General features: G+C 40.0%; 1 protein-coding gene across 2 annotated transcripts in view; it reads right to left on the bottom strand.

The window, feature by feature from the left end:
• Nucleotides 1–18,311, bottom strand: part of DCLK1 (doublecortin like kinase 1) — a gene marked incomplete at both ends in the record, with an annotated part of 253,514 nt that overhangs the window by 117,406 nt on the left and 117,797 nt on the right. For both annotated transcript variants that reach the window (XM_082485224.1, XM_082485225.1), the window contains one exon: nt 7,855–7,954. In XM_082485224.1, coding sequence (XP_082341350.1) covers nt 7,855–7,954 — 100 coding nt within the window. The remainder of the gene's footprint in view (nt 1–7,854; nt 7,955–18,311) is intronic.

Genomic DNA, 18,311 nt, shown 5'->3' with positions numbered 1-18,311 from the left:
ATTGTGAACAAATCCATGTCGCGGTACAGACCAACACGGCCCTTATACAGAGGTCTTCTACTGGATGTATTTTCAGGACGGTAAAACCCTTTACGCTTGATATATTTGTGTCTGTATATACAGCATCTCACTAAATATGTATGAGTACATAAATATGAACACCTGTCGCTGATGTACTCAGTTTCTGAATTTACCACTTTGAAATATTATCCAGGTTGTTTCTTATTTTCTCTCAGCTGCATACTGCACTTCGTGTTTGGTAACATTTTTTAAAAAGAGGCCTTTAATGAATATTAAGGACGAATACATTTTCCTTGTATGCCTTCAGAAAGTTTCTGCTTTCTAAAAGCTAATGAACTCTGGATTCTGAATAATTATACTCTTTTCAAAAGATTTTGCCAGTAGAAGAGAATCTGTGGACAGCTCTGGCATTAAAAAAGTGTGCACGCACTCGAGCCATGACAAAACGCAAGGTATAGGGCCAGTATCTAGTATGAGAAGTAGAATATTACAATGCTCAATTTAACAAGTCAGCCCAATTTTACTGATGATGAGTAGAGTCTAATCTCAATACAAAATCTCTCTGATACAACCGTGCTTCCCAACAAACAGGCAGGTCTCCAGGGCACATGCTAATACAGTTTAGCAGACAGCACAGTTCGTTCAGGTTCTCAAAACGAATAATGAAGCCCTGACGCTACAAGAACTACTCATCTCAAAGCTTTCTCATACAAACTTGTAATAACTGGAGAAAATTGGACTATGTTGCTCACCCAAAGGAGCTCCTGCAATAGGACTACAGGGTACATCTTTTTGGAAATAGATCAGACTCCAATAGTTTCTAGCATTGGAAAGGATCTGCAAACTATGAAAAATGCAAATACACTTGCCAAGAGCACCAACAGCGTACTCTCCGTTTCACCAGGCTAATTAAGATGAGGAAAAGTACAAAGAGAAACATATGAGAAAGGTGATTTCTAAGCATCTCTGATGTTAAACTCCTTTACGCTTGTCACCAAACTACTTAACAGACTCAGTGGAGGGGGTTGTAATACGCAGCTACTATCTGCTGCTTCCATCAACGCTGGAAGTGGAAAAGTAAAAGATAAGATCTCTCCTAAAAAGCACTCAAAGGAAGCGATAATTTGGAAGCTACCATCTTCTGAGGATACGGACTGAACATACAAGCTCAAAACTCAACCCGTGGTCTAGAATGGAGTATTATACAAACTGTGGAATAGGCTTAAAGGCTGTAAAATACAGCAACTTCATGAAAGAAGAGATACGAGACAGTCAAATTAAGGACCCAAGTGCCAACATCTACCCTGTTATGTCTACCAAATTTCTGTGTTACATCCCCAGAACTGAAAGCTTGTTTATAAAACAGGTCATAAAAATTGGAATTGCACTCTTTACACTTGGATATACAACTCAGATGTTCGTAGTTTGGGAAACCAGCTTAAAATGGGTCGGAAGAAAAATCTTTTTCTCCTGAGCCAATCTGATTAATCTAAACAGTCTCCTGGCAAGATTCAGTTCAAGAAATTACAACACAAAAATAAAATGAAAGACCAAAAATATCAAACTATAAAAAAAACAATAAACGCATTCAGTCTAGTCTGTTTTTAAATACATTTTAACGCTACTTGTTATGAGTAAAACCTCCTGTACATTAAGATAATAATACTGATGATGTTTAATAATGTTTATTTTATTTAAAACAAGCTGAAATTTTATATTATAAATTCCCAATAAAATGCAATTTCATTAATATGCACATATTATTGAGAATTGCTTGATATTTTTGGACCCGAAGCTTTTAGTATTTTTATATCCAAAATCAACCTGACCATGGAAAATATTGAAGGAATACGCACACTCAAAACTCCTTATGCAAATGAAGTGGGAATTTCCACCAGTTCTAATTTATTGGATGGCGTTTCATTCATGTTATTTTTAACAGACATCAGAGAAAGCAAATACTGCAGAAAACATATTGAAGAACATTTGGTTCAATGAGCAGAGTGAATTAGCATCAGCTGCAGCCTTACTGTTTGGCTAGTTTCAATGAGAGACTGTTTTATAAGTTTTAAGTGATCACGATTTTTCCTGGTTATACATAGAGGCAACTTTTTCATAGCAATATTGATGAAAAGTGATAACTATGCAAATATACATGCATACATGGTGAGGAGGTGGGGAAAGGGAAAGAAGAGAGAGGGACTACAGTATAAATCTGGACTGGAAAGTATATATGTCATCTTCTTGAAAGCTCTAATGTCCTTATTCAAGTCTATAAATCTGCCAGCCGGAGGAGGGGGGGGGGAAGATTTATGATTTAAGTGACCAAACTCACTGTTAGAGATGCTTAGGCAGAAAGGTGAGAAGCAATGTCTCAAATAAGTACACCTGTGAGACATAGTAGAGAATATTCAAAGCAAATAGCTTGCAGACAACAGATAAAGAAACGGGCTTATGTAATCAAGAACATATCTATAAAAAAGCCAAATATTAAAAATGAGAAATCCTGTGCAGAAAAAAACTGAAGTTCTGTGAATGCCTTTTTCATGTGAACAGCTCATTGGACTCAAGCGTTACTACAGATTTTATTTAATGAAGGCCACATGATATTACATTAACAGCCACCTGATGATCATGCTAACAGCCTGTTCTTAGCATTTAACTGCAGATCAGCATTCTCCTTTTCAGAGTTTAACGCAACAGAAACAAGTGAGTCACTCGCACGCTACCACACGGCCAACTACTTCCACGCAGCCAGAGCAGAGCCTGGGGCCCGGGCCGAGGGAGCGTGGGACTTCCAGTGCCGCTGGATGAAGGTGGTCTCAGTGATGGGGTAGGCCCATCAGTTTATGGAAAGCTGTGAAACTGTCACGCTGCTGGATAAAAGAGGGACCCCGTTAACGTCCGTACTGGGAGGAAGGGAACGAGGACAAGCAGCGGCATGCCCAGCGGGAGGGAGCTAAGAGTACTGTGCAAGTGTCTAGAGCACGATGAGAGGGTGGAGATGAAACTGGAGGTCTTGGAGTAGGAAAATAAAGGGGGCATTGGATGCAAACCCACGGGAAAACAGCTTCTTTCCTTCTGACTTTTCTGAACCATTAGCCTAAATGGTAAACACAGCCAGAGGACTGGTCCCTCCTGCCTTCGTTTGTTTCTGCCTCGTACACAGAATATCTGTCTCCAAGGCCCAGCAGTTGTTGACATTTGAAAATATCACAGTGCACTGGAACACTTTATATTTATGCCTCTGCTGAAAGCAAAGTTATATCTCAAGGTCCCCAGAACCCACCATCACTTTCCCATTGCCAAAGCACGAGTTTTTGACGAGGGCAGAGTAAGTCAGCCAGCATGCTCTCCACTCCTAAGTCCAGCCAAAAGCTGCTTAGCACATCAGTCTCTGTCCTATAAATCAGGGTAGACGAGGACTATAACCGATTTCCCCTTCCTCCCTCTTTTAGGAAGGACAGAGTAATTGAGGTTACAGAAACCTGACAGTTATTAACAGGGATAAACGTGATACTCCTGACCTTAACCGCAGTTACTGAATCAGATGCGTGTGCATGCCTCCATGTGCGCACGCACGTGTGCGGACGCCGCAGGACTCAGATTTTCCTGGCAAGTTGTCTGCTGCTGGCAAGATGAAGCAGTAACGCTGCTGGCACAGAGATGCTGAGCTGAGGTCTAACATAGGCCAGCAAAGTCAAAGTGAAATTAGGTTTCAGAGATTCCAGTCTTAATTTTCCCCTAGAAGAGAGTCATTCTCATCATTGTTTCCATAACAGTAATATGCGCTCTTGACAAGCTATCTGCAGTTGTTTTCACGTCCAGACATTCTATGTTGGCTACACTCTGCTTCGAGGCAGACACCGGCTTTGGTCAAAACCAAGATTGCAGCTTTTTTACACGATGCGTCCCAGCATGCGATGAAGTCTGTCGCACTTAGGATTGCGCGACTCTTAAGCTTCCAAAGCACTCAGCCAACATTGATTAAACATAAAAAAGAATTTAATTTTTAAAAATTTAAGTCTGATACTGCCAGCCTCAAAAACTCTCATATTTTACAGTGCTAAGAAAGAAATATCCGTATAAGCCAAGGAGATGTTCTCATTTAGGGCCAATCCCATGAGTTATTTACATTGCCAAATCCTATTTAGGTGCCTAAGTAATAGTTGATTGCAAATATTTTTGTGAACATGGCCCTTAAACCATATTCTCTGCCAACAAGCAGCTGAGGGCTATAGAAAACCATCCTCCGACTTATTCTCTTCTTTAAAAACCGAACCACCATCAGTTAAAGAAAACCTGGGATTTCTGGGAAAGTGTCCAGAACTGCAAGCTAACAATGCCTGAAGCAGCCACTGCCATATTCTACGCTGAGGAATTTTTCTTCTTACAAGCTGTTTGATGTAATGTGTGCTTCATTAATATAGCGGGTTTGTGCTTACATTTCCCACAAAAACTTTCTATGAAAACAGCATTGCCACTGATGCTTGACAAACAAGGAGTATTTACTTCTTAATTTTATGGGCGTTCCCGTGCATCTTCATGTCCCATCTGCAGTTCTCCTTATGGAAGTGTGTGTGGCTATCTTATCTATCAATTAGGTCAGATACCGAGATGATTGCTAGGGATTATGATGGGGGTGGTGCCTATTGATTCTGTATTTCATGCGATAAACAGTGTGTTTAATATGAAAAACATCTGTACATCAAGGAAGACAGAAGAAACTGCAAAGTATAGTGCCGACGGCTTGTTTTTCTCTTTGATGGATCCCTACTTAACTGACTTTTCTTAACTGATTGCCAAGGGGGTATGCAATGCCTCTTCCTGAAAGACATAAAACAGAGAAGGGAGATGATACAAAGAAGGAACACACACCCTCCTTCGAGGACAGGTTTGAGCCTGAAGTCAAGACAAAGAAAGGTTGAACTAATTGTTCATCCTAAAGAAGAGAAAATTGATGAGGCTCGTGGCAGTCCACAGATTTTTTCAAAGAAAAGGAATCATCTGTTTCCCATGTTCAGAGTAGATAAGAAAAGTAGTAATGGGCTTCATTTATAGCAAGGGAATCTGGGGTAAGATAGTTGAAAAACAGGGAGGAGAAATCACCATTGGCACAGAACGTCTTGGGACGTTACAGATTCCTCCTCATAAGAGGCGTTAAAGGGGCATGTTAGAAATGAAAGGGGTATGTCAGAAATGAAAAGGGGAATGTTAATCCCACAGTTAGACAGGGACTTCTAAACTGTTTTTTCTAAATTTCTGATTCTATGGCTTTTAGAAGGAGTTATCCTGTGCTGGGAGCAAGCCATGGGAGCAAGATAAAGAAAAATGACTAGAAATAATTCACACTGATGAGTCTTTAGACTTTTCCTTTTTGGTGGGGTGGAATTAATCTCATGCTAAAAGTTTTTTCACCAACTTTAGAGAGATGCAATGTAGATAAGAGCAATAAAATCAGGCATATAGATCCCTTTACAAAAGCATCCAGACATTTCTGGAGCATAACTCACATGAACTGTTCTAAACATCCACCTTCAAACGAGTCAACCAAACATCTACCATCTGTCAATAGGTCTAAGTTTTACTTACTGGGAAAGAAACCTACTGGGACTGGCTCAGTTGCAAGTACCTATTCTCTTGATACCTCGTGTTAGCTAAAATGAGTCCCAGTACAGGTTTTCCAACCCCAGAAACTTTGTCCCTCACTTGCCTCTAGTATTAGGAGCTCTGAACCCAGAATAAGGACATTCTTCCGGCCTGATAACTAATTCCCAAATGCCCAGAGCCCTGATTAAGTATTTATTTTCTCTACTTTTCTTTCCCACCTTCAAATGTTACTTTTCTTTACTCCTTAAGCTGCAACACCTTAACTTATCATCAGCTGGATGAAACTGGGAAACACTGGAGGGATGTAGTGACAGAGACTAGCACACTGTTGCTTCAAGCTGCTTTTCAGGGAATCAGAGAAAGGCTTTCCAAGCCCTGCACAGTTCGACAGAACTTACTAATAATTTTAATGTTCTTAGATTAACTACGAGGAACACACAGACACACAGTGTGATCACACAAACTTTATTTGCCAAGCAAAACAAGCTAAAACCTCAGTTATTTTTTAATTCTCTCTCCAAATCTTGCTCCTACCTCAGAGAAGGCTGACTAGACCCATATCAGTCAGTATATCAGCTATTAACTACAAGCAACCTAAGCAAGTTTTCTGATACCAAACTTCCCCAAAAATAAAGAGATTTACACTTTGCAAAGGAATTAGAGATACAGCCTGATGTCAGATTTTCTGCTCTTTCTTCACTCCTGTAGTCAAAACAGTCAATGTTCACTGAATCTTTACCTAGTAGAGAAGCAAACACCACAACAAATTGCTAAAGGTGCATTTTCAACCTAGATTTTAAGCTTTTTTTTTTTTTTTTTTTTTTAGCATCATATGGTTTTAAGCACCAATGTTCCAGAGACAGATAGCGCTTACTCAAATTGATGCTGATATGTCAGGTAAATAAAGTCTAAACAGAGTCAGGCTATGTCTGTACTTTGACTTGAGACATCCATAAAAAAAGCTACGGATTTAGAAAAATCTTTTGTCAGCACTTCTCCCTGAGTCAGCTCTGGAAAAACTGCTGCAGGATTCACTGTGAGGAGACACCAGGCAGCCGCCAGTGTCATCTTTCAGAGAAGAGGCACAAGTGAATCCAGACTATGCACTCAAATACCTGGCGCTCCCCTCATTAAAGGCAAGGACAGCTGTACTGGCCAGATTAACACCTGGGAAACTCCCCTGCTGCCCAAATATGTCCCCCTTACCTTTTTAATTCCTGTCCTAAAGATGGCTAAAGTTACTTTTTCACAGTTAGTACATCTTACCTTAGAGGCATCTACAGCAATTTCATTATTGCAAAGAGCAAATCTGGTGGACTATTTGTTTTTTATTTCCATATTATAAGGTTCTCTAGAGGAATGCGGAATGTGCGCGTGCTTCTGTCTGTGCTTGATACCAAATGTCACTGCCTTGCCCAGTAGCAAAGATACCTCCTTTTTCAGGTTCATCCTTCAGCTCACAACATAAGGTCTGCGCAAGCTGGCTTCTTCTGCTCCTGCACGAGCTAATGGAGCATTTGTCTGGATCCAGGCAAACCAAGCAGCCTTCCAGTTCCACTCTCTTCCACCCCCCGCTCCCCAAAAACACACAAAGCTTATAGGTTTTTTTTCTTACTACTGTGGTTCCTAAGTTAGGAATATTCTTTGTAACAGTAAAGGTATTTGCAAATCAAACATGTATTTTCCTTAGAGTATTAAGTACATTGATTACATTATTATATTAGTCAGTCTCCGAGAAAATAGAGAACTCCCTGACTTTTCTCAGATGATTTTGTTTGCATTTGCTGATTATATTTATCTTCCATACAGAACCGTATCTATCTTCCTTTATCATACTACCTGTGAAGTATTATCTAAATCTCAGTTGTAAGAGCTGTGAGGTCGAAAGATTGTGATAAAGAAGTAGAATAAATTCAAAGAGAAAATAAAGACAAAAGAAAGACCTTGAAAACTAGGAGTTCCACCAAAGACATTACTATTTCCTATGGCATATGAAATTCAGGCTGAAGTAAAATTTTATGCTGCACAGGCAGATATTTCTCCTTTGGCAGCTTTAATGTTGCTCTCAGTTACCTCCAGAATTTAAAGAACAAAAATATTTATCCTTTTTCTGAAATCAATTTAGGTGATACAGTTTTGGCTTAATTAGCATGATTAATTAGCATGATATGGAAATCTGCTCTCAACTCTGGTTGTAAGTATTTTTAAAATACATCTTCTTACCACTTTCATCCAGCAAGAAATCATCTTGGTAACGGAACTTTTCTGGTCCACATGCAATAAAAATGTCATCATCGCCAAAGAAATCCTGAAGGCACATCACCTACAAGCAAAAAGGAAAGGAAAGCATTGTATGAAATACCTCATCATCAGAATTGTACGAACAATAAATCCCTCCTTGTCTCCATCTGCATGAAAACTCTTCACTTTTAATGGAATCAACAGGGCTTTAACTCCAGATAAATTTCAAAGCTGTGCTCTGACCATCTGTTACAAGTGAGAAACACTTTTATGGACACTGCGGGAAGAGAGAGATAAGACAAAAAGCCGTAACTGTCACATTTATTACATGATGCATCAATGGGGTATGAGGTAAATGACTTTTGTTTACGCACAAGGTACCATTCAGTAGTTAGTGGATAATTAATTTGCTTTTGAGACCACATTTCTACCCTTTGACTGGCACAAAACGAGGTTACAGCTTTGTATGCAGAATTAAATGTAGTTATTCCACCAAAATCTCCTGTACAGGGAATGAAACCCATATGGGTGAACTGAGTCTCCACCACACACCCTTCATCTTCACCAGCAGACTCTATGTGAAGTCTCATCGAAGGCACCAAGCTGAACAATCAGGTGAGCTGGGAAAGATTCTTCTAGTACTGAGTAAAAGAATAATCCTTTCCTAGTCCCAAATATGAATAGTAACGATTACACTGGTGCAGTTTTATGTCCATACATGATATTTCCTTACAACAGCTCTTAGATCGCAAGGCACTACGTAACAGTTTAATGTTTCCAATTATATGACTATTTTTACTAATTTTCTTAAGGAAAAATCAGTAACTTTCCAAAAACCTGACTTCAGACTTACTGACCCAGTTTTAACAGATTTTAAAAACAAATTAGGTATCAGGCTACCTTAAAAAAACAAAGACACTTGGTAAACAGTATTATAAGCTCTGTTCCTGCTTCACATTTACAAGAAGATTTTAAAAGGCTATGTTTGCTTATTTTTTATGTAAAGTTTTGTAAATAAATAGCGCACTAGTGTTTGAACGGGATAATTTCACAAATAGTTTCAAGTCAACAGTGTACAGACAGGAAAGTAACACACAAAGAATTTCTAAAAATTGACAAAATAGTTGAAAACAGTCCAGCTGAACCAGACCACCCTCTTCATAAAAAACAGGGGGAGGGAGGGGAAAAGGCAGCATTTAAAGCCTACAAAAACGCAAGTGAAAGAATTAGCTAATGAGATTAGACAGACTTTGCCAGATTTTGGCATAAAAAGCAGCACCCGCCCAACCTGCAGTGACTGCTCTCTAGGGGTTATAAAATTCATATCATGCTTCCTGGAAACACGCCTGAAGGCTTTGGCATCTACAACAGTTACAAGCCTCTATGCTAGAAAAAATCTTAAGGAAGAAAAATAGTGGTACATGTCGTGACTTGCTTGCAGAGTAAGATTTGTCATTGACACCATTTTAAAAGTGGCAGAGTAGCAAATGAAAAAAGAGGAAATCGAGAGAAGAACTAGATGAAATAAATACCCCAAAAGAAACAAAGGTACTCATCAAATTATCCTTTCCTTAAGCAATGCACAGAATTTTAAATTCAGGTCCACCACATCCCTGTTCCTATCACCACTGTCATCTCAACACCACACAGTACCTGAACACCAACATCAAAAATGTAAATATTTGATGGAGCTTTTTACCATGTTCCTACTCAGTTTATGTTCTATTAGTGTATCAGCCTCAGCAACCTTTATATAAACTCATTTACTTCCCATCTATTTTTTTTTGTCCACAAGACATATCCTGCCTATCTTCCCACCCCATACTCCCACCAAGCTTCAAACATCTCTTCCCTTCAGTCAAGTTCCTCTGAAATTGCCACCTCTCCCACAGCACACACAAAACTACCCGTTTGCCAAATGACATGAAAAATCTTGCGATTTCCTGTTTGCCTCCCAAGTTTGCCACACTTCTGGGGAGCGATAACCTTTACATTTGTGTTTATACCAAGTAGAGTATTAGAACTCAACAAATAATAAGCGACCCTAAGCACGAAGTTGAGCTATTATGACAACGAGCATGAATGAAAATTAAATTCATATTTGAATCAAAAAATTGTATGGATTTAATAAAACTCAAAAATGCTGGGCTCTGCCCAGTTAACAGGGTTTCATTCCAGCCTAAACAAGACATTAAAATGGAGATTGCAACACCTAACCAGGCTCAACTACACTGATATTTAAAGCATCTCAGGTTCAATCATTACAATTTATTTGCAAATAAGAAAGAAAATAAGATCAGCTCAATAGAAAAATAATTTGTACTTAGATATTCTTGTTTTTTGTTAAACTTTAGACTTATAATTTAAAGTCTTCTTATGCTTGCCTCTTTTCTTCGTGTTCTCAGTTTCCTACTCTATATGTAAAACTACACTTACGGTTTTTCTTATCTCCTGAGATTTTATTAATTTGGGAATTATAATTCTAGGTCCTAGAAAGCTCATAGCAAGAGCATAAGCTCCCTCTCAACCCATCCCCCTCCAGAATAATATGTTTTCAGGATTCCAGTATCTTTTTCTACTATTTATTAGAAGCCTTGAGATGTCCTTCACTGTCTGCTTTCTCCATCCTTTCAGTCTCAGCATCCCTGGCCCGCTCCGCTCCCCAGCTCACACTCCTCAGAGCTGACACTGAAGGGCCTCTTCAGAAGGAACCTAACAAACGTACAGCACCCCCTTCCAGGCTTTTTTGGAGAGAAATCTGCAAGCACTTTCTATTCACACTCAGTCATCAGCTAAGCAACAGGACCTGCTTTTTATTACCCAATTTCACTTCTGGAGAACACAGCTCCTCAAAAGTTACGGTTTAGAAGATCAAGGATTTGTATCACCCACATTGGACTGTGCCAGTACTTACAAGGCCAGCGTGCTTTGTTGCATGTGATCGGTTTTAAAATTAGTCAGTTTTTAAAAAGGTGAATTACAAAAGCCTCCCCAAATGTCTTTGTTGTTTTCAATCCACCATCATCGTCTTTTTCACAAATATGTTTTTAACTTCTATATTCTACCAGGATGTTTCTCACAAAGTCTATGCAGGAGCAGTTAAATGTACACCTTAAGTAAAAAGAAATTCTGAAAAAAGAAATCTTTTCTACCACACACCTGGTGCTAAATATACTGGCAAAGAGGTGATATTTAAAGTGTCTCTCTTACACTCTGTAGGGGAATGAATAAATAACAGTAACATTACCAGAGGCCAGGGGCTCTCAGGAATTACAACCCTTTGCATCAGTGGTGAAAAAGATGACAAGCAGCAGCAAAGTAAGTTGTTCATTAGACCAGGATTTGGGCAATACGCAAGTCACATAAAAAAAGACTATCTGACCTGCACATACACGATGCCAAACAGAGAAGAGGCAGAATTTGTCCTGCCTAAGCTCACTTGAGCAAGCTGTACAGGCTGAAGCCTGGATCCCCCTCAAATCTTTGTCCTAGTGAACCACCTAAGAATCCCACGTGCCCTTCCAGTGGGAAATGCAGGTGGCTGCCTAGAAAGACCCCCAGATTACTTCGTAACTCAGACGTCGGCACGGTGTTTGCGCTAGAAGCCCAGAGGGGACATGGGGACCCAGCCGGGCCAGGCCCCCACAGCCCCCGGGGGAGCACGAAGCAGATCAGCCGAAATGCCCCAGAGGGAGAACAGGGAGCAGGGCAGAAACTTGGCCTCCAGCCCCGGATCAGGACTGGCTTTGCACCATAGCACAGACGCTATAGGCACCTTAAAAATTACCTTCACTTTTCATTCTTTTTTTAAACAGGAGAGTACCTGGAACCAATGAGAAATCTCCTAACTATTGTAGAGCCTTTTGTTTTCCCTTGAGTGGCCCGAAACATTTAAGCTCTTAATATTCACCTCTTTGAAGTTGGTAACTTGGTTACGGAGACCTTCTTTCTTATATCTACAAAAGATGCAAGAAATTTTGCTTCATGTTTTGGAGCACAGATGACCCGAGAGCAAGAATAGCAAATTGTAGAGCCATTACCTGGTTTTATTCTCCCACCACAAGTGAGAAAGACCAGTCAGTAGTGGTGTGAAGGAGGCACAGAGGGAGGGAGAGAGGGAAGGGGAAACGGAGGGGAAAGAGAGGGAAAGGCAGAGGGGAAGAGGAGGAGAGGGAGAAGAGGGAGGGGAGGAAGGAGAGAAGGATGAAGGGAAGGACTGAATCGATCCTTTCTCTAAAAGCATGAAACAAAAGCTGCAGATGAAATCACCTTTTGTACTTGCTGTGTTCTGGCTATAGCAGAGTTTTGAATTCATGTTTTGAAACAAACACACAAAAAAACCCCACCCAGAACAACATTCGTTGCATAGGTCAGACACAGCGAATCATATACTTTCCTATTGTTTTAAAGTTGACCAAATATCAAGTTAATACTGACTGTGACATTTTTAAATAAAAAAGAATCAGAAAGTCAAATTTTCCTCTGCATTCAGGAACAGCTCACAGCACCAGCACAGTACACCACCACCACCAGGATTACTAACTCTTATGTTTTTGTTACAATTTTCATAACATTGGGTTCTTGGACAGAAAAGGAGGAGGGAGGTGTTGTTTGTTTATCTTCTTTTAACAACAACAACTTAATTAGACTCAAAGCTGAAAGCTATTTTGGATGAGCAATGAGAATACCTCAAGCTGGGGTGCCCTCAGGCACTACGGCTGTTGGAGAGCTGGAAAGAAAAGTGCAGACAAAGAAATGAGGTGGTAAAACAAAAAAGATGCAGAAGGAGAACTCAAATGACAAGTGGCCATAGGAGTTTTCTGAAAAGAAAAAGAGAAATGAATGATGGCAAATGGAAAACACGAGGCATAAAGGAAGGGGGAGACACAGGCTGCAAGGCAGGAGCACGCGTGGAGGGCGACAGAGGGGTTATCCAGGCTGGTGTGGAAGGAGCAGCCCAAAGGAGGGGGCAGGCAGACAGTCGGTGGCAAGTGCCTTCCAGACTTCATTCCGTAGCCAGACAGCTGGGAAGTTTTAAAACCGTTTTAATGCTATTTTAAAGTAACCTTTTTGAACCTGAAACAATCTCAGGTTGAGTTTGATTGTAATTTCCCTGATGGCGAAAAAGACATTAAAAAAAAAAACTTTATCCTTGGAAATACCTCAGTGCTTAAATGACTCATGATTTTAGGACTCTGGCTCATTAATTTTGTGTCAAGTTTTATGAGTTTTATTACAGAGGTGGTTTTCATTTTCCTGATACTTTTGGTTCGCTCACCCTCAATGTTTAATTCCTACGCAGGTCTCTCTCGCTCTTTATATGTCGAAGGAGCTCACTATACCCCTGTTCTACTATTTTTCTCCTTTTTTCTTTTCCCCTCTGACCAATTTTTCCAATGAAACAAAGCCCCTCCTTGTTTTAAGGTATACTTTGACCTTTATTGATATTTTCCCCCTACTTTCCTCCTTAACCAAACTCTTATTTTCCACTAACCACCACCCCTGCAGTACTTGTTTTACCCATTTCTCTTTGTTGCTTCATGTAGGAACATCTCAGAATAGATCCTAAACTGATTCCACTGCCATCTACCACTGGGAGTCAGTAAGAAGTCTTGTGACAGCTATGGATTTTCTTGAGAGCTTATAGATCCACACAAGTTGTTTTTATAGGTATTAACATAGTCTTGTTTAACTTCATAATCCTATCAGAATTACAGGAGCAGAAGAGACCATCTACATTACTACATTTATCTCCCAGCCAGTATAGGGCTGCTTCCCATAGCAGCTTTCCCAATGCTTTGTTCAGCTTTGTAATATATATCTTACTGCGTAGAGCTTCCTTTAGAAGAAAGACCAGTAAAACCACCAATTGCTACTCATTCAGAAGGATTTTGTGACTTCAGGAGAATCAAAAATTAATCATTCCATACTGGTGTAATTGGTCTTTAGGTCACTGCTATGAAACCAGAAATCCAAAGATATCAATAAGACTTTCAGAAAAGGGAAAGAAAAATACTTGTTGTTTCTAAATAAATTTGCTTTTTTTTTTTTTTATTTTTTTTTTTTGAGGAACCTCAGCCAGCCCCATTCTGTGTGGACTATGGGATAATAGAGATAGATGGGATAAGAGACTATGGGATAATAGCAAGAAATATCCTTTCGGAGGGAAAGGAATTAGACATCAACAGGAATTCACAGAGCATCACATTTGAGTATTTCCTTCAAGTTTAAGGCAAGTCTATTTCCTTTCCTGTTGGCTCAGGCTCTGAGGCTTTTATTCATGCCCTTTCACATTTATCTGTCGTTACACACATGCCACTTCTTGACAACCAGTCATCTACAAAAAATACAATTTATCATCAGCATATATGTACTTCCTCTCTCAGCTTCTGATCCAAGTTCTCTCCTCAGGTGGTGGCTTAGCTGAAGGCATTGGGAGGTATCCGCTACACATTCCCAAAGTTGAACAGCACTGAATTCATTCTTTTCTGTTGGAGTGAAATCTCCATGGTGACAACTGCATCATCAAGCTGTGAGAGCTTTTCAGTGAAGAAGAGCATTTTATCATGAGATTCTCATTACAAGAGTGCCCTCTGTAAATGAAGAGGAGATGTTACCGTAGGGGTTTCTGTAAACGAAGAGGAGATGCTACTGTAGAGGTTGAAACTGGCTGAAGCTACACAGCAAAGCTGTCTTTACCAACTGGCTTGTGTGGCCACATTGCAGATTAACTCCTCTGAAACAGTATGTGCGTCCCCCCAAGTTAGATGAACACAGGACACCATCATAGTTTGAAACACACGAATTTTCATACTCGAACTCAGCAGGAATAGCTTGCTATCGGGCTGCCTGACGAGCGGATGGAAAGCAAGCCGGCACCCTCGGGTCCACGGGAGCCGTGCTTCGCCCCACACGCAACTTCCTCATCGGCCGCCTGTTGATCAGCCCCAGCTCAGGACTGACCGCTCTTCATTTTGTTCCCTCTGTCACCTGTACAGAGGTTGCTCTATTCATTTAATTGTTGAAGATGTAGTATCTGTCTACTTCTATGATCTGTGTATTCATCGACATCCATTTTGTGCTACACACAACTTGGCCTTTATGATCTCTATCCAGATAAAATTTGGTAAATAAATCACAAGGAATGCAGTATCTGTTTTCCTCAGTTAAAAGAAGTATTTCTGTCTTGGTCAGTAAGAGCTTTTCATAAAGACAAGAAAACCTTTCTACACTATGCTTTATATACTAATCTTAATATCCTCCTTTTTGTTTTTCTGTGTTGCACTAAATGACGGTACACTTAAAAGAAAATCAATCTAAATTAAGATCCCAGGTTTTGCAATTGTGCCATCACCACCTTCTTGAGTAACATGTTTAATTTGTGGCAAATCTTTTTATAAACTTTCAAATCAATCCTCTAAAGTTCAGATAAAGATAATAGAAACTTGGCAGTTCTAATTCTCTGAAACCACTATAACTGGACCTGCAACATTAGGTGAGATCTGAACAATTTCTTTTTTAGATAAAAATGAATTTAGTAGACAAGCTTCTTTGTTACAGAATTTCAGGAGAGCCGGGGATATTTCCCAACAGGGAACCTATGGGCTTATGCATGAATGCAATGCTGAGAAGCACTAATATTCAGTTTCATGAAAGGTTTCTCTGTGGGAACCACTAACATGGCCAGTCCAAACTCCTGTCAAAAATTGCTTCGTGGCAGACAGGATAAGAGCAGTGAGAATGTGGCTCCTATCCACACCCAAAAAAGACTCCTCCTCGAATGTTCCCTTACTTTGACGGATGCATGAAGGCATAATCGTGCTGACTGCCTATTGTGAAGCAAGATAACACACATGCACATGGGAAAGAGACAAAAAGCAGAGACAGCATCATCAAGCCTACGGTGGGCATCTCCTCCTTTCACCTACTTTTGCATCTCCTGCATCAAATATAAACTGCTGCCCTTCAGTTTTCTGAGCAGCTCATTGCCTCTTTTCTCCCCTCACTCCATAATTCAAACCCTGTACTAAATTTCCTTTCCCTCTACACCTCTTCTGAAAGTCTCCAGCGCTGACACTTGTTCTCGCAGTCACCTCTAACTTAAAACACTACTGTTACCCTCTCACTTCAGTTCCCTCTTCTAAACTCGTCTCTACATGACACACCATGACTATATCTTGCCCAAGACAACTCCCATTTCCTCTTCCACCAGACTCCATTTTCTCCCCTGTATATGAATTCTTTGAGCACGCTCTTTCCATACCTGCTATTCCTTTGCTATAACACTCTGGCAACACAATGTAATTCTCCTCCCACATCCTCCTCTTCAGCACCCTCTAAAGAGCACCACAGGCATTAAGTTGTGGCTCTTTGCAATCTCTCCATCATTCCACTCAGGATAGTATTTGCAAATTCAACACCACCCTCTTTCTGAAATGCTTTTTCCTCATTCTCAATTTAACTCCAATTTATCAGCGCCGTGTAATTTCTGTGGAAATCTCCCTTCTGGTTTTCATGGTACCATATTTAGTTATTCTCCTACTTGCAAAGACTGCAATCAATGCATTTCTTTGCAGTTTCAAACAACTCTTTCACTTTTGGAGTGGCTTAGTCTTGGGCTCCTTCCTCTTATTCTCTACGATGTCCTTGATTACAGTCATCAGGAAACTAGACCTTCTATATTTCCAACTTCAGATCCTACTATATAAGCTGTAAAACTCTACTGGCTTCCTAAGTCCATAATCTTAGTGTGTTCCTCTTTTTCTTTACAGCCTAAATTTAGGATACTACTTTGCCCCTTAACTCCCTATATAAAAGGGGTCTCAAATACTTTACTACTATTATTGAAACTTAACTCATTATACCTCTTTAACTGTCCAGCTCCTGCCTTGTAGCATTCCAGTCCGGCCAAAGTGACTAAAAGTAGACATTTCAGAGGAGTATTTCAGATCTTGCCGTTATGAGATGTGAGGTGAACAAACACCTTTACTAGCTTCATCCGACACTCTGATGGTTGAAGACCAACGAAGCATGAGCTTTTGCCCTTGTAGAACTGGAGTGCATTGCAGGTTCATGCTATCTACAGAAAACGACAACTCTACTGGAAGTTTCCTCAGAACCTCTTTTATTTCTGCTGTATCTTGTTTTGAGAGTGACTATCATACACAACATAGATTGAGGAAACCTGGATCTGTACAGTTTACAAAGCAAGCAATAATTTGTCATCATATTTTATCATTTATCTTTATATTTGATGTTTATTTGGTTGCCAATATGAACTCAACAAGGATCTTGAGTTATCCACAAACTGACTCATCTTCCTTTTTGGGCACTGCACTTCCCCAAGTTTTTGACAGATGCCATCGTTTAGTCAGAATCCAAGGTTTGTGTGCTGCAGAGATTTTGCTATCTAAATAGGTTTACATGAGATGAGCCACTGAAGGAGAGCATCACAGTAAGAACATCACACTGGTACTTCTTTATATGGATACTCATACTCAAGGTCCCAAAACTTATTCAACTCCAAAGCAACATCGCAGAACTAAAAATAGTTTAGAAATTCTGAGTAGTAAGTTTTATTTCTGCTTCTTTCAGGGCTTCAAAAGTTTTATTGTTTGGCATTTCCTAAAAAATGAGAATTTGCATTTCCACCCAGGTATATCCCATGTTTTGGCTGGAAGTACCTTGTGGCATTGGCTACTCCTTAAACTACCGCAAAGTGTCTAGCAAATCTCAAACAGTGGCAAACAAGCAATGACTTGAGTACAACAGGTCACATAATGCTTTATCCAACCCCCCGTAGACCCAACAAAAAGATGGAAATTTGCTCCACGTTCTGAGTGAGAGCTGTATCCTATTGTTTTGTGGTCCAACAGGTGGCCCATAGCATTTTCTTGGCAGACAAGAGGCTGCTAGAGCATAAAGCAAGGCAAAAGCAGCTGTATGTCCTCTACTGTCTGCCACAGGGTGACACAGAAAGCGGGATCAGGCATTCTTATTGCCTCTTGTATTTGCACTGAGAAAGGATAGAGGGATGCTCTCTTTCCCCAGCAGCACTGCTCAGTAACACCTGGAAGCAGCAGCTGGCCAGGTATCGGTATGTTGCAACACAAGTCAGAACTACTCCCACATCCAGGGAAAGCCGACACCACAGGTGTTATGTCAATAACAATTGTGTTATTATGAATAATATTATTTATCATTATATTTAAATACTTTAATTAAATTTAAATAGTTTGTATTTTTTATTACTGATACAAAAGATAAAGCTGAATTACTGGATAGATTATTCAGGCAAGTAAAAGGAAGGCATAGTTATGAGCAAATCAAGGACTGCGGCAATTTCTAAGCAATGTTTTTGGCAAAGAAACAGGAAAGTGAACCTTCACGTTCAGAAGTCCAGCTGGATGAAGAAGCGGGATGCCCATCTGTCACAAGCG

The sequence above is a fragment of the Vanellus vanellus genome (genome assembly GCF_965231255.1).
Source record: "Vanellus vanellus genome assembly, chromosome: 1".
Lineage (NCBI taxonomy): Eukaryota > Metazoa > Chordata > Aves > Charadriiformes > Charadriidae > Vanellus > Vanellus vanellus.
The sequence above is the reverse complement of the archived record's forward strand: the minus strand, read 5'-3'. Positions and strand labels throughout refer to the sequence as shown.